General features: G+C 43.3%; 1 protein-coding gene across 1 annotated transcript in view; it reads left to right on the top strand.

Annotated features, from left to right (window-relative positions):
* The first annotated feature begins 1,606 nt into the window (after nt 1-1,606).
* LOC144938145 (corticotropin-releasing factor receptor 2-like) overlaps nt 1,607-16,859 on the top strand; it is a 91,667-nt gene continuing 76,414 nt past the window's right edge. Inside the window, exon 1 of the mRNA XM_078865871.1 lies at nt 1,607-3,085. Coding sequence (XP_078721997.1) covers nt 3,026-3,085 — 60 coding nt within the window. The 5' untranslated portion in view covers nt 1,607-3,025. The remainder of the gene's footprint in view (nt 3,086-16,859) is intronic.

Below are 16,859 nucleotides of genomic sequence, written 5' to 3'. Positions count from 1 at the left end.
CACGAGCATTGTACTGTACTGTCACCTAAATTTAGTATTGAACATGCATTACAAACAACCATGGTCATTTAGATATTATCCACATATTCACTCAGCTTTTGGAATAAACTACAGATGCTGGTGTTTTGAGATAAAAAGTAGTTCGAATTCGATAGCAATGTAAAAACATGTTTTACAGTGTACCATGTTTAAAGCTCGGATAACAATTTACTGTACATCTTATTTTATCGTATAGATGCTTTTTATGTGCCATTCAGTAATAAAGGACAAATGTTTTTTGTTTACTTATCAAAGTTAATTTATTTATTTTCGAATTGCGACCGTGCTCGGTTTACAATTGGCATCTTATTCTATAATAAGTCCGCTTCATTCAAAAATGTGTTCTTAAAAGGCGTACGGATAAGCTATAAATTTAATAAGGACAAAGTACACCTAATCAAAAATATATCCCATTCTAGAGCAGGACACATTCATATTGTGTATGCCTTCGAATGCAGCGAACAATAATCTGATTTAATTGTGCACATTACTTTTGCTTCTCAAATTACTACAGAAGGTTGCCAGGAACGGCGGACCCCACGTAAGTGGGACAAACGCGTGGAAGAAGAAGAAGACGTCTTACAATTACTTACAGACGAAACAAATACTAATTAAATGATTACTAATCTATTATATGCACCTAATGGGTTCAGTGATGACGTCATGCTGCTGCTCTATTGAAGACCGGAAGCAGGTGGATGGCTTCACGATTCTGGCAAATCGCCCGATGATGCTGGTTCATGTAATTACCAGCGAAACGTCGTACTACTCAAATTGTAAATGTCGTGGATTTACTCTCCAACACACCGGTGGGCTGAAGGAGTAAACTGATTGGCGCGTTGTTTACGTGACAAACCTTCCTGGCTGTGTCGGGTGGTGGAGGGGGTAAGACACATTTATATTTACGCGATCTAACCCAAAAACATTTCGATTTATAGCTTTCGTGACTGCAGGGATTCATCTTCTTGGTTCTTTCGGTAAAGTCACGTAGAAGGGAAATAACAAAATAATAAAACAGGGCTGTCGGAAAGACAGCCCTGTTCTTCACCTGAGGACGGCTGCTTGCGTTGTGGCCGAAACGTCGTGAGAATTGTATTTTATTATGTTTTATTTTATTATTTTATTATTTCCCTTCTACGTGACTTTACCGAAAGAACCAAGAAGACCAAAAACCTTTATTATGAGCTTCATTCACGTTTAAACAAAATAAAACGTGGAAAATAGACTGGGTATTTTAAACGGAATTGTACGGTACCTTTTTTTTAATGGTCCCATACAAAACTACAGCCGAATATCCAATTATAATTGGCAACTCGCTGAATGCATTTTATTCGTGATTTGTTTTTTCTCTTCTCACTTACATTAGGCAGAGCAGCCAATCCCCCTGCCTTAATCCTTTCCTTACTCCCCCCCCTCTCTCTCTCTCAGCGCATGTCAACACTCACCCCCCCCAAAATCCCACCCACCCCGTTCAGAGCAGTCACTGCGGTGGGCAGCCCACAGTCACGGCCACCCCCAGCCCTGCCTCTTTCTGCCGAGCTCATAAATAAAATGCGCAGTCGCGGCAGAACATGAGCGGAAGCTCTCCCGCGTCCGAGGGTCTCAGGCGCACATGTTTAGCACAAAGGCAAAGTATTGCCATTGTACACGCATCTCTGCAGCCCTGCGCACTGCTCTGTCCATCATCAATGCCAGTCGAAGGTGTGAAGATTTCAGAAGAGCCGTGCGGAGAGAAGCCTTGAGGGAGATAAAGTTGCCTTCGCCTGCTGCTGCTGTGTATAGATGTGTTTATAACAAAAAAGGACACAAGGTGTGTTTTTTCTTGGAAGCAGGTAGCTATGTGGAGGAGCAAGTAGTTTCTGCACGGTGGTATTTGTATTTGAAGTGCGCGCGTGCTGTTTTGTAAAGGGGGGCTCCGTCCGATTGATTCCGTTGCTGCTGCAATAGCTCACGAGATTGTGGTGGGTCAGTGTCTGCTGCTACAGCATTGCTAACACGGGATCATTAATTGCGTTTGTACTGCAGCCGTCACGCTGTGTAGCTACGGATGATATTCGTGGCAATGTAATGTGCAACGTCATGTAATCTGCCTTTGAAACGTGTGCAACTTTACCGTTTAAGCGATCGAGAAATAGAATTGTCCTAAATTATGTTTGTCAATTGTGATACAGCACAAGTGTAGCGGGGCATAGCGCGTAGATATATGATCCAATAGTATAAGGCAAGCTTATGCTTTAATAGCCCGTGGCTTTGCGTATGATTCGACTATAAAGCGCTCATGATTGAAATGTTTCAGGAAAACGCGTGAGTCGTATTGTGCTTGCCACTGTGCAATAGTTACAGAAGAGTTTTCACATACTCGGGTTATATCTAATACGCGTGCATTTATTAACCAAACGTCTATGTCAGTACAATGTATGTGAACACTGTTATGAGCCTCGGGCAGTGGATAAAATCAGCCCACGAGCTCTAGGAGAGGTTGCTTACTTGCGAGCAGCACATAGCCGCACAGTGATCGCTGCCTGCTGTTTCGCACGGATATAGTCTTGCCTAGCCGCGAAGTCTATACACAGCTGGACAGATGTAGAGTATAATAGTCATCTGTTACATGCGTTGTTGGCTTATGTGTAAGCGTACTGGCTGTAAATTATTATTTCTGGCCCCTCGAGTAGGATTACTCCGCTGGGTTGTTTTATTGGAGTAATATACTGTCGATCAAACTTTAGCTATTGTAGTTCATATATTGTTAATAGGTCATAGATTCCGAACATATTGAGCAGAACGGACAGGCTACGTTGCACGTGCAACGCTACGTGACGCTGGACTGCCCAAAAATCCCGAGCAGCTAAAGAGGATAGGACTCATGATTGAGATTAGTGTACATCTGTGCGCACGCTATATACAGAAAAGTGCAATAGCGTAGCAGCCAAGCGGGTGAAATGTAGTGAAGAATTCTCAAACTCTTACAATCCATCAACCGATCACCATGGTGAAGATCGCGGCCATGGGGTGCCCCCCTGTCACCCGTGATGCCCGCACCGCGCAGGTGAGTTGAGATGCACTGTCACGGTTCTGTGTGTGTGTGGATGTGGACACCCTGGGGAGCGGTGGCATAGTGGTTTGCGTGCTGCGTTACGAAGTCTGCGATCCGAGTTCGATTCCCGCTCATGGCCACCACCAGTGACAAGTGTCTGAACCTGTCCTGGGCCTCCCATAGGTCGACTTGGCCACCTACCCACTTCATGTGCGGTGTCGGCCTTCATAGGTGCTCGCTAACAGTACTTGCCATAAAGGTATGTTAAGGGTAAAGGTGGGGGGGGATCTTTGTCTTTGTGTAAACGCTATTGCTGTGGTGGTGTTCTTTGGAGCATGCCCAACGAAAGCAAATGTTGAATTGGTCTCATTTTGCAATCGATTAAGCAATATCAAGTATGGTAGGTTAATTAAAAGTTGCATTGTGTACCTTTTTGAGCGACGTGAATTTAACTACTCTTCTCTATATCTCTTAAAGTGTCGTGGTTTCCCTTCCATGTAGCCCTGTCCATGATGTTTACTCAAGAGCTTTGCATTAGATACCCCTCCCGGTTGCATCCAATTGTTCAAATTGCTTCTGTACTTAACTCGGTGCCTTCCCCGGCTTCTTGTTCCTCTAATTTTCCCAGTCAAAGCATTGCATTCAGTCTCATTACATGTCGAAAAATCCTAATGTTTCTCTTGATATAATTGTTATTAATGTTCTTTTGTAGCTACTTTCCATAATACATTTACGTTCTCACCTTGTCTATCCGTGAATTATATATCAGCAGAGGTCAGTTAAATATCTCTCCACATGCAAATAAAATTCGTTTGTATGTTGAACTTCTTTCACAACACGCGTAGCCAACAGTGCTAATCGGAGGTGCGGGGGAAGGACAACAAACTAAGAGTTCTAAACAAAATTAGTTTTCAATCTAGACTTAAAAGTGCATGGCTTCAGGGGCTTCCTAATATCGGGAGAAAGGAGCTTTCCAGACGGCCCCAGAAGCGCATCTGAAAGCATGCGATGGATGCAGTGACCGTCTTTGTTTAAAAGCCCAGTCAAAGGCGTGATTATATCAGTCCATCGGCCTATTGTCCTATCAGAACAATATCATCCAGCAGCATTTTTCTTAAGCGGGAAACTATGGAACGGTTTTGACATTCTGGGTCTCATCAGCAAGGCATAATGAAACTGTGTTGAGCATATCATGGGACCTTTTTGCCAGTATCAAAGTATAGGTTTTACCCTTTCTGGCGAAAAAATATCTTCAAACGCCACGTACCATCACTGTAGCCTGCATTGACCACACGTACCAGCACTGTGGTCTGCATTGGGCACACGTAATAGTACTGTGGTCGGCATTGGGCACACGTAATAGTACTGTGGTCTGCATTAAGCACACGTACTAGTGCGTACACCACGCGGTGTTTGAACATCTTAACACCTAAATTTCGATTTAAAGCTTTCGTGACTGCAGGGATTCATCTTCTTGGTTCTTTCGGTAAAGTCACGTAGAAGGGAAATAATAAAATAATAAAAATCAAACATAATAAAATAATTCTCACGACGTTTTAACACCTGTTTCATTGCCAGGAAGGGTGAAACCCATTCTTTTAACGTGCTGAGCGTGCATGCATTCAGGCTTTGGTATCCCCCCACCCCAGGGGCAGTTTCTTCATTAGGGCGATTGGGCGACGCACCACCAATGTCATTCAACCACAGAGTCACGCTAGCCGTCACTGTCAGCCTCTGGATATAGTCCAATCAGCGTCATGTCACGTTCTGTGGAGTACCGCCTCTTTTTGGGCGATTTCACTATGACTGAGAATCGCCCCGAGTGGCCCCATAGACTTACATTCAAAGATGTTTTTTTTCGAACGGGGGCGCTACAATGCATTCTCTATGGCTTCCGAGAGGGCATGCACTAACGTGCTTACGTCATCATACGTGCTAACGTCATCATACGTAAGCACGTTTCATCCAACAATATAATTTATCGCCACCTAGTGGAATCTTTAATAAAATGAACTTGAGTGGTTTGTTTTAATAGTGAGTATATAAACAAACAAGATGTATTGTAAGAGTCACTTTATTTTTCATTAATATTAAAGAAGTGAAGTTGCCTTTACATGCTTAAGCTGTTAATTTATTCATTGCATGGGTGGACCTTATCAATCATCCAGACATTTGCCCCCCCTGAGAGATTTTGCAGGAGCCGCCACTGCCCCACCCCCACCATTCCCACTCGTCCACCCACATTCCCACTTGTAACGGTCACGCAGCGGGCGTTAGAACTTCAGCGGCCGTGAGCGGAGGGCCGCCACTTGTCCCCCTGCTGAACACGTTCCGCTACTACGCCAATCTCGCGCCCAGCGGTGACGGATCGAACTCACGCACGATTAAATGCCCCCCCCCCCCAACCGCCACAACCACCACCACCATCACAACCACCAAAAAAAAGTGAACGCATCTCGTTCAATAACTGTACCTTTTTTTGTTTGTTAAAGGGAGATATATATATAGCAGGCGATGGTCCAATAATAGCGCGCATAAAGAAGGGTCGTTGACTGAAACGTCGCCTATTATATGTGTGTTCTTCCCTTTTTGACGTCACAGTTGTTATTGCTGTTGATGAATGTGTCGAGTTTGTTGTTGTTATTTGTGCTCGTGCATCACTGCGAGCGAACGCAGTGTCGCCATACAATGTGTGCTCACACGCAAATGTGACAGTTGTTTGTGATGCTATGCGATACAGTGCAATTTAACAGCATCGTATGTTACTGCATTTTGCCTATGTTTCACTCATTAATGAAATATACGTTGCAATTAAATTGTTTCGTGGGCGTATGCGTTTTACATACACGCACGCGCATACATTATGCACGTGAGTACACACCATGGTTGTTAAAATCGGTGCACGAAAAAAATAGCTAAACCGGTAACCCCGTGGAAGAAACGGTTACCGGTTTGCTATAGGTAGAGGAATGAGCACTTTTTGTTTTACTGAGAAACGAAGGGAGGCTGCTGCATACATGTCACGTTGCATGCATGCTGTATGTCCTACAGCACAAGTCAGTGTGCCTTACACACAACGTGTTTATATGTTCTGGCTTTAGTTTCAAGGGCAGTACAAGCATGCCATACTCTTTGTATACACGCCAGGCGCTGCCACAATGTTTTTTTTTTGTATTGAAACGCACTCAAATCAATCCTCTGCTTTAAGTTGAAGGCCTTCCTCCTACGGGGTTGTTTAAACCATACTTCACCACGCCGGTCTGTGCGGGTTGGTGAGGTGGCGCGTCCCTCGGACCTGTCCAGATGACCTTCACCACAGCCGTGGAATCAAACTCGTGTGTGTAACCGGGTTTACAGCGCAGCGTGCGCTAACCGCTGCGCCACCGCTCCTCCGCAATGTGGATTTTTTTTTTATAGCGTAATAGCATATGCTGACTGTGCTTGTACTCTTTATACCAAAAGAGACGGTGACACCAGGTCTAATGCTCGAGTAGTTTTCCACTATTGTGCCCGAATGGTGTCAGTGATAAGTGCATTGATGTTTGGAGTTAATGTGCTCAAAATGAATACGTGTGCATAGGCTATTGTGTTACATAGTACTCTCTGACTCTCAAACCAGCCGAGTGTATACATAATCGTGAAGTGTGTGTATATGTACACGTGCGCGCGAAGCGTACATCATATGACCGTGCACTGAAATAGGATATATTATGCACAGCGGTAAATATTTCATCGACGCGAACCTTACACGTGGCATGGAATGCACTCGTGAATGGTATCGGCCAAACCTTTCCAATGCAGGACCTTCCATACTGACAGTCTGCATAGTCGGCGAGGCTGTTATGAAGTGAACCTGGCCACCTGAGTTTGATTCCCCCCCCACCCTCCTCAGCTATATAAACTCTTGTCATAGTCATCTCTTCGGCATACCTCGGCAACTGTTTTCGGTGTGGTGGTCCCCACCTGATGAAGGACGCTTGTGTTGCGCCCGAAACGTCGTAATTTAATTTAGTTTTCATTTTTTTATTTTTTTTTATTTTATTATTATTTTCATCTACGTGACTTTACCGAAATAACCAAATAGGATGGATCCTTGCAGTCACGAAAACTTGAAATCTAGAAGAAAAAAACACCTAACTTAGATTCCCCACTCCACAACTCGCCGCCCCCCCCCAACCACCACCCCTTCACCAACTCACACTGACCGGCGTGGTGAAGTATGGTCAAACTGACAATCGTCACACGAATGACACATTGAAGGGACGTATTCACCCTGCAGTGGATTGACCAAGAGCTGAAAATGATACATTACACATCGCATTGCTATTATATATAAGTTAAACGTTAAATATGCAAATGACACATATACATCATTAGTAAGTATAAGCGTGCATTTATGATATCCGTTAAATGTCCGTGCTTTGATTTAATATGCCCGTTACACTATTAAGTATAATCTGAGTTATAAATAGCTTTAGTTTCTTCCCTCTATCCTGGTCTAATCACTGCCATTACCAAATACTGTGAAGTGCTGTGCCATGCAGCACCCATGTCAGCTTTTAACTGTGACCCATCAAAACATATCTACAACATTCGTAAAGGGCACTAAATAGAAAACACAGTATTATAGAGCCTGTGGATTGACGTTAAACCAATCCTCGATCGCTACAGCCATGGTTACTGTTTCTGCGAAATTCACGCATTGATTCCTCAAGCCAGACTGTGTTCAACCACCACCAGGTCACAACAACACATTCACTCACCCAACACCAATACCCACCATTCGCGGCGACGTCACAACGGCGCCCGTGCCAGGCCAGGTGCACTTTGAGGCCACGTGAAGTGTCGAAGGCTCGCTGACAGGAGGTCTCGGGACAGACCCAGGTGCCATGGGTCGGCTGGATGAGATCATTGGTAGATGCACCAGTTGTATCCCCTACTGTGCCAACTTGCTGTATTTTAGCCACCCGGTGCTCCGCTCGTTGTTGTGGGCGTCGCTACTCTTGCCCTCCGTTGTTGTTGGAGGGCGACTGCCTCCAACTGCCCAGTAGCGTCCTTCACGAGCCTCCTCCATAGAGGCCGATTTTGACACCGCTGGTACCAGTCGTCGGCAAGTCCACTCAGCTCCACGTCCTCCCGTACCGCATCAGTCCCGTGCCGCGCCCGTTTAGCCCCCTCTATGAGTCCAAACCAAAGATGCTTGGGGATGCGGTGGCTGGGCAAGTGGGCTACATGACCCAGCCAACGCAGTCTTGTCTGCCGGAGGAGCTCATTGATAGGAATGTGTCTAGATCTTTCAAGGATTTGTGAGCTCTTCAAACAATCCAGCCTGGTTAAACCCAGTCACCCACTCACTCTCATCCACTCACTCGCCCATCGACTCAGCCACTCACTCTCACACACTCATGCACTCTCACCCACTCACTCTCACCCACCCACTCTCACCCACTCACTACACTCCAGGACAAAACCGCTTCTCTTTCTTTCCCCTCTCACACTGCTCCACTTCGGCATTCCCTCTCATTGTCTCTTTTTCCAAAAGTGTATTACAAACTCGCTCAATTCAAGAGACATATTACCTCTTTTCTATTACAACTTCAATAGTGCTTCTAGATTTGAAGCTTTCGTGACTGCAAGGATTCATATTCTTGGGTTTTTTTCGGTAAAGTCACGAAGGTAAAAATTTTAAATTAAAATTAATAAAAGCACTTGATACAGCTATCGTGCTGTGACGGTTCCATCTGAAGACGGAAGCTTGTGTTGCCTCCGAAACGTCGTGATTTTTATTTTATTTTTATTTTACATTTATAAATTTTTCTTTAACATTTTTACCTACGTGACTTTACCGAAAAAACCCAATAATTTTAATAGTGCTGTTTGTTGCTGGCCACTTGGCACCTTTGGCCTTCAGGCCTTCGCTCTGCAACTGCGATAAAATAAAACTCCATGGAAAGGCAGAAGTATATTTTGTATTTATAACTCATTGAGCTATAACATATTTATCTGCCTGGTCTTGGTATCAAATGCCACCTAACAACAAATTCTAGCAATAAACAGGCGCAATGAGCTCTAAATGAACATTACAGTGAATTTAATTAAATTGCACGTAATGTACCATAGCCCAGGCGTCTGGACAATGTAGTAGTCGAGAGCCCTAGTTTGCAAAGAGCTGGAAGTTTTAATTTGACCACTGTGCAATCATTTCTCTGTGGGATTACCAGAGAAGACCATCTGCTGTTGAGTGGACGTTGAAGACTCGGTGGAATCGTTTAACGGAGTGGGGCTGTTGCATGCCGTTATCTTAGACTCCATCTCAAATTTGAAAAGTAACTCTATCTGCAATAATAAACAATTCGTATATAGGTGTATATCTATTTTGTACATGCTTACCAGCTCTCAATGCACCCTTACTTACTGTAAGAGTCAAATCAAGTTGTGGCTCAGTGGTCAAATAAGAATTGTGTGCGTCTCATTGTCATTGCAAAGCCCAAAGCCAGTGGAGGAAGTTACTGATTCCTGTGGTGAGGGTCATCCTTTCCACATGAAGACCCGTGGTCGTTTGTGTTCAATAACACTATTATAAAATACATTATAATATTCTCAGGTTTTTTCGGTAAAGTCACGTAGGTAAAAACATTAAAATTAATGAAAGTAAAATAAAACAAAACAAAAATAAAATTCACGACGTTTACATTATAATACTAGCTGCCCTTTATTTATCAAGCCAGCCTCATTGATTCGCCACGGGTAAATCAGAACTCCTTGCCTTTCAGGAGGGTCCAAAATTGGGATGTTGGGTCACGTCATCCGTATGCAGTGTGTTCACGTGGGAGCAAAGCACCCCAAGAAAGCCAACATACAGAGTGGACTGCACTCACAAACTACAAATTCCACGCAAACAAAAATCAATCGTGGCATGTCGAGTGGGTATGGGTACATTTGTGGCCGGTTAAATAAGCAGCCAAAAATCCCAATGACACGGGTCAAAATTATCATTCTTGATTTATTCATTCATCTGGATATTGCCATAGACCCTTTTATATTTTGATATTGCATTCGCAAAAATGTTATCTGCATGAGGCTCATTGAAAAATTAATGCAAGTTTCTCAAATATAAAAACCTGTTGCCTATGATTATTAAAATGCACTTACTGGAACAGCGGCATATGCAACAATCATCAGGTAAAGTGCAAAGAAAGCGTTAACAATCCATCGAGCATGTTATTTGTTTATGTCCGATTGTATTTCTTACCGAGGGCAGATTGCAGAGCCGGGTCAGCTGCCGCCATAACTTACTCAAGGCTTCGGAAGCAAAAGAGCAACGCCATATTCACAAAGATTAAACGGCTTAAACGAGATGTGAGAAATACAAACAAATATGCCTCACATGATAAGTCATCTTTTAGCATTTATTTGACGTGTAAATGGACTATGGTTATGTGGAAATGTCTTAGTATTTCAATCATGCAGTTTAATAGGATAGTGGTCAATGCTTTTTATAATATTAATAGTAATTAATTGTTTTTTCTTAATCAACTACTGGATGAAGGTGGAGCAGCCATTTCGTTCAATTAGCGCGGTTGGCTACGTACGGTGCGAAAGAAGTTCAACATACATGCATACGTTTGAGCATAATTGACCGCACGGGTCAGTGAGGGTTTATGAAAGCAGCACCCACAACTGGTTCAAATATCGTTTGCCACTGATGTTAGTCGTGGCATGGACTCTTAACTCCTGTTGCTTGCGCTACACAGCGCAGTGCGCTAACCATTGCATTGCGATGCCAATCAACTTAAATAATGACAAAAATTGTCATTTGAATACGATCTGGCCTTCAGAAAATGTAAGCAGCCCCAATGTAAAAAAAAAGTCGTCAGACTATTCACTCAGTCGGTGTCAAACAACGATTGTCACACTGATCGTCTATGTTGTGAATGTTTAGCCCAGAGGTGAAAATTACCCACTTGTATGGCATTTACCAGTAAATAGGATTATTAATGTTGATTTCCAAATTAATTTAACGTATTTTATGGACCCCCAACACGATGGTGGGCTGAATCTCACAATAATTGTTTTATTTGGAGAGACTGTCGCCTGTCATTGGAATGTGGAACTTCCACCATAGGCTCAGGGCCACCCATGGATGTGAGCGCTTACCAAACACTCATTTGCTTGGGCAGGGAGAGATACTTTGTGTTCAGCTTATGGACATTTTGGCAGCAACAGGAAATACTGCGAAAATGTTGGGAATTGCGTTTTTTCAATATATATATTTGGAACACTTAAACTTGGCTTTGTCAGCTGTTTGACATTTTTGCAAACGGGCGGTTGTGTAAAGAGAAAAAGGTAGCGGGCAAGGCCTGCTTGTCTGTTCGTGGCATTCTCTAAGTTCCCACCAATGTGGTTGCTGCTGCTGCTGTCTGCTTTGTCTCGACAACTGCCTGTTCCTGGAGGGACTGCCCATTGTTTTGCCTGAGATTCCTTTTCTCGTGACCCAAAATACACTATAAATGGCCATCGCCGCGGGGTAGGGGTGTGACGACCTGGCAGATTGCTCTGCAAAGAACAAACAAGATGTTGATGCTCAACCACACGAGGCCATTCGTGTCTTTGGCAGCTACGATAAATACGGATGCAGACGAGTAACTTAACGACATCGCATCGTGTTACTGAGATCTCAAACATGAGGAGATCTCAAACATGAGGATGGCCCGTACAGAAGTGTGCTCCATCGTGGCGAGGTCGCAGTGTCTCCACGTCAACTCGCGCGGGGCAGCATTTACCTCTATTGGAAGCTCTGAGCCAATGGTGGAATTTCTGTATTCTCTGTGGCAGAGGTCGCTACCTTTGTACGATACGTCTCAAAACGTGTATCATATTTTATGAATCCTAAAGTTTGAGATGGGAAAAATTGGGCAATTGACCCCTAGTGGAAATCGAAAGCACAATTACTGTTAGCTGTGGTCAAATTACCCACCATGTGTCTGATCATGTCAGATCTCAGAAACAAAGCAGGGATAGGGCCTGCATCGTGTTTGGGATGGACAACCAATCACACATTGTTGTAGTTTACACAGATGCAGAGCAGGTAAGCAAAATCCAGAATTATATTACACTTCTAAGGTCCTGCATCTATGCTCCTCCCCACCAACCTACACTGACCAATATGGTGAAGTATGGTCAAATAACCCTCCCCCCACTCATCCCAGCAGTGGATTTAATCAAGGTCTGTAGATGTACTTATTTATTATCATTATTATTATTGCACATGAGTGAAATCATAGAAGAGCATTTTTGCAGTCCACGGAAATGTACAGAACAACTTAACATTGCTATCCGGCTATTATTGTTTTGTCAGCATGTGGGATTTATGTTACATCTAGGTGAGTTGTGGCACACTTAATTTATCGTCTTAAAAAAAAGGAGTCTTTATAAGAACCCATTTGTAAAACGTCCTCAAATTGTGCCCTTGAATGTGATGTCAGCCTGAGTCTGGAACACCTGTACACACACAGACTACTGCTGTGTAAAGAATCGGGAAATGCCTTACACAGTTTTGACTTTCAGAACCGTATACCTTGCGACGTTGTAGTAACATTGTCATGAAAAACGCAGGACATGTTTTTGAAGCAGCTCTGTTGTTCTTTCCAAAGCGTTGCTATAGCAAATTCTCGTCTGAATGTACTTTTGCCTTCCCAGTGACAGGTAATTTGTAAACGTTTTTAAAAAAAAAAATCCTGTTTGTGTTCAGAAGCTTTGCAGTCGTTGTAACCAGATGAGAGCTCGCTAGGCAAAGTAAGCACCGTTGATATGTTGAGTGCTTACTTATACTGGTAGGAACCACCTGGTTCCACCAACCCACAGGGGATTATTGTGTCCGTCCGTCCGTTGTGAATCCAAAAATGGGAGGGGTGGGGCTGGGTGGAGAGGGGAGGGGCTGGGTGGGGAGGGGAGGGAGGGGCTTGGTGGGGAATGTAGGGAGGGGCTGGGTGGGGAGGTTGGGGCTGGGTGGGGGGTGGGAGGGGTGGGGCTGGGTGGGGAGGGGCTGGTCACCCCGTGGTGCCCTTATAAAACTGAACGTTTAACCTACTCACGCCGGCTTGTGCCCGCCCTCACAGTCGGGCATATTTGCGGAACACATCACGTCGCCGTTGCCCCTGGCCATTGACCGAGCAACCCAACGTTCCTACCAGCTCCCTCCGCAGGAATGTGTTAGATCTCAGGCCAGGTGGTCGAGTGAGCAGCTCGCAATCAGAAGTTGTGAGTTCAATCCCAGTCGGAGGGTTGACTCGGCCCATCATGCCTCCTGGGGTTGATAAAGCAGGTACCACTTTGTGGGTCCAGTATGAATCGTTTTGGGGTTTAGATCTGGTCAATATGTATCGTTAACCCACCACCGCCCGACACAGCCACAAAGTGGTGTTGTCCTATGGATAGACTAACCCCTGCCATATAAACATGGAATTTCCATAACTGGTTCAGGGCAGTAAATAGAAGATACGCACTGCCTCAATGCTCGTTTGAGCTGGAAGCCAGTGATTCATATATCGATTAATCTTGCTGAGTTCAAATCCAGGTCAGCAATCAAAATTTGTAGCTTATTATTGAGGAGTCCATGAAATGAGTACCATTTGGTCGTAAGTCATTGTGGATTGTGCTGTGGAAAGATTGGGCCTTCTCAGGTGAATGGCTTTCCACATCTACTGACTATGTACAGAATGTAGCCATTCCAGGTGCGTCTGTCAATCAGTCGGAAAGGGTAACAAAGCTCCTTTACTTTGATGTCACGAGTGTGGATCCTAGTTGAGGTCGACAGCTGAGGGGAACACTCACATTTATTTCGGTTTAACATGTCAACAACTTACTTCCTGTACTAAGTGATAGGGTATATAGGTGTGTGTTTCGCTACCAAAGAATTCAATAAAATAACACGTCCATTATCATTCGTAATTCATTTCTGCCAGAATTATGGCAACTGCCTAATGATGCCCGCTCTACTTATCAGTGAAACGTCAAACTACCCAATTGTTAAATATAGTGAAACAGTAATAAATTGGCACGTTTCTTCACCACGTGACAACATTTTTAAATGGCTGCTTTGGGTGGAGGCGGGTTTATGACACACATTTTACAGATGCAATATGACCCAAAAATCAATTACACTGGTCAACAAAAAAAAATTCTGCCCTGGACTTTTGCAGCTGTTCTAGACTAATTTCAGGGTGCTGATTCCAAATCTGATCTCAGATTTGTTCTATCATATCTCATTTTTATGCTATCGTCATACCCCATTTTCATTGATTTTACCCGAAATTAACTCTGTCACTTATGATTGCAAGTTGTTGCGAGTCAGTGACTGCTTTAGTGTTAAAATATGGTGCTGTATTTTTAGGATAGTGTGTTTATAATATCATTTTATGTAGATATCCTTATTTGTTTAATATTTTTCTTCTGCAGTTTTTATTGAAAATGCAATATTTGACATCTCAAAAACCTGAAGTGATCGACAAAAACTGATGCCAGATTTGGAATCAGCACCCCAATATTACCTTAAACCCGTTGGAATACCTTATGCTAGAAAAAGTGTGTTGACCAGTGTTATGGATCATAATATTGGTCACCAAAGTCTATGTGTTGAAGTCCATTATCCTTTGAACTTCCTGAGCAAATGTTTTCCTGCATCTTTTTAACCTTTTTACGACTTAAATTTCCAAACGAGGTCAGAGTTTGACTGCTTAAACAAATGAAGTTCAAGTTAATTTTGTTTAACCGGGTAAGAGATCAAGAGACCAGGATAGTCTCATTTGAAAGAGTGACCTGTGCCATTAGGTTGCCAGTAGGGAGAAAGTATTGTTACACATTATCCCATGTGAGTCATTTGTGCGTAATTTCAAATTTGACAAATTTGGACTCTGAAGTATGGTGCTGTGAAGTGTGGTTCAGAGGCACTCGGGTCTGATATATCTTAAGGGTTATTTTAGTTTTGGTGGTGTAACAGGCCATTGTCTCTTCGGTTATTCATGAGCTGTTACCCACAATGTCACCAGCACAGCAACAAATAAATTTGTAACATATTTGTTGTACAGCCTCCTGAAGGTCACGTGTAACTGGGAGTGGGTATAAATACTTCGAGGTAATGGTCTGAAGGTAAAATTTCTTCATCCAGCAGTGCACCGAGAACCACCAACAATTGATGATAACGATAGACCAACCCGTTTTTGCACTTTAATTACATTAACATAGCAATAGGGTGCAACTTACATTTCTGCGCTATAATTGGTTGGGAATTTTTTAATTAAACATTTAAAGCCAACAATAATGCGCTTGATTTTTCTGGGGCAATAATCTCTCTCCATGCACAGTTAAATATATACGCCCTTATTTTCGGTGCAATTAACTGAGATAATGCCCAAACATGGTAACCATCTTTGCCCACAATCTGCCCATTACACAAAAACCTCTCGAACCATTCTGGGAAGAAAAATAAATAACTCAAAAGAGTTCCCCCAAAGGTCATTAATTAGGAATTTAAATTGCATATCGACGGTCTTTTCAACCTTAATTATTTTCACGAAGTTTTGTAAGCAGAATTTCCCCTGCGAGCCCTATCACGTGTGTGGCTGTGCTAAGAACTCACCGAGCAACTTAATTGCCTTTGAAGGCGTGCGGCGGGCAAAGTGGGATGCAAGGCTCCCCCAAACACCGAGGGGCTTTTCAAATCGGAACTTACCGACAAAAAAAACAAAAAGAAGTGTTTATGCTACGCCGTGGCAGCTGTGTGTTGTCATCAGACTTGGGAATGAGAGAGCGTTGTGTTCCAAGTGGGAGTTATCAAATTCTCCGTGACAGGTGAACCCAAATGTGATTGAAAACTTCATTGCTTTTAACCTGTTCCTTCCCAACTTGCGCGACATGGGGAATTTTTGTTTACTTAATTATGGGGATTCGAACTCATAGTTGTAACTTTACAAAATCGTTCCAATGTTTATTTTTTAATTGGGTGAAAGCAAAATCGAAAGCAGAATTCTCTTCTATTTCGCCACGCAATTAATATTGTTTAGTCCATCATCCTATCGGATTTCCAGCCCGCAGTACTATCAAACGGCATTGGTTAAAGAAAAAACATTTCTGAACCGGCTTCAACTTTTATGGGTCTCATCAGCAGATCCAGACCCATTAGGACGCTGTCTTTCCGACAGCTCTGTTCTTCACCTGAGGACGGCTGCTTGTGTTGTGGCCGAAACGTCGTGAGAATGTTATTATGTTTTATTTTTATTATTTAATTGTTTCCCTTCTACGTGACTTTACCGAAAGATCCAAGAATATGAATCCCTGCAGTCACGAAAGCTTTAAATCGAAAAATAAAAGATCCAGGCTTGTTAAACAAATGGTGTTGAGTGCGTGTAATGTTTACTTTTGTTCCATTACGAAACGTTTCTCTTCTTGAGGGGGTGCAAGTGGGATATATATATAGCGCTGCTATATGCAACCATATCTCAAAAGACTGCACGAAATAGTTATAGGGTGTGCATCAGAGGGGAAAGGAAGCGTATATGAACTGTGTATACAGATGCGTGTGGGAGGTGAAGTAGTGTCTGGCATAGCTTGATGAGAGTAGAAAGATCTGGAGTCTGGACTTGAAGAAGGGCGAGGAGCTCTTTCAAAGGAAAAGAAACTCAATTTATAATCAAAGCCAAACATATAATGTCCAAATATTAACAGCCATGAGCGATCCACTGCTGTATGAAGGCCTCCGCAAAGCTTCCCCTGACGCCTGTATATTTGG

This window comes from Lampetra fluviatilis, chromosome 21, assembly GCF_964198595.1.
Source record: "Lampetra fluviatilis chromosome 21, kcLamFluv1.1, whole genome shotgun sequence".
Taxonomy (NCBI): domain Eukaryota; kingdom Metazoa; phylum Chordata; class Hyperoartia; order Petromyzontiformes; family Petromyzontidae; genus Lampetra; species Lampetra fluviatilis.
Note: the sequence above shows the minus strand (reverse complement) of the source record. Positions and strands in the feature narration are given on the sequence as shown.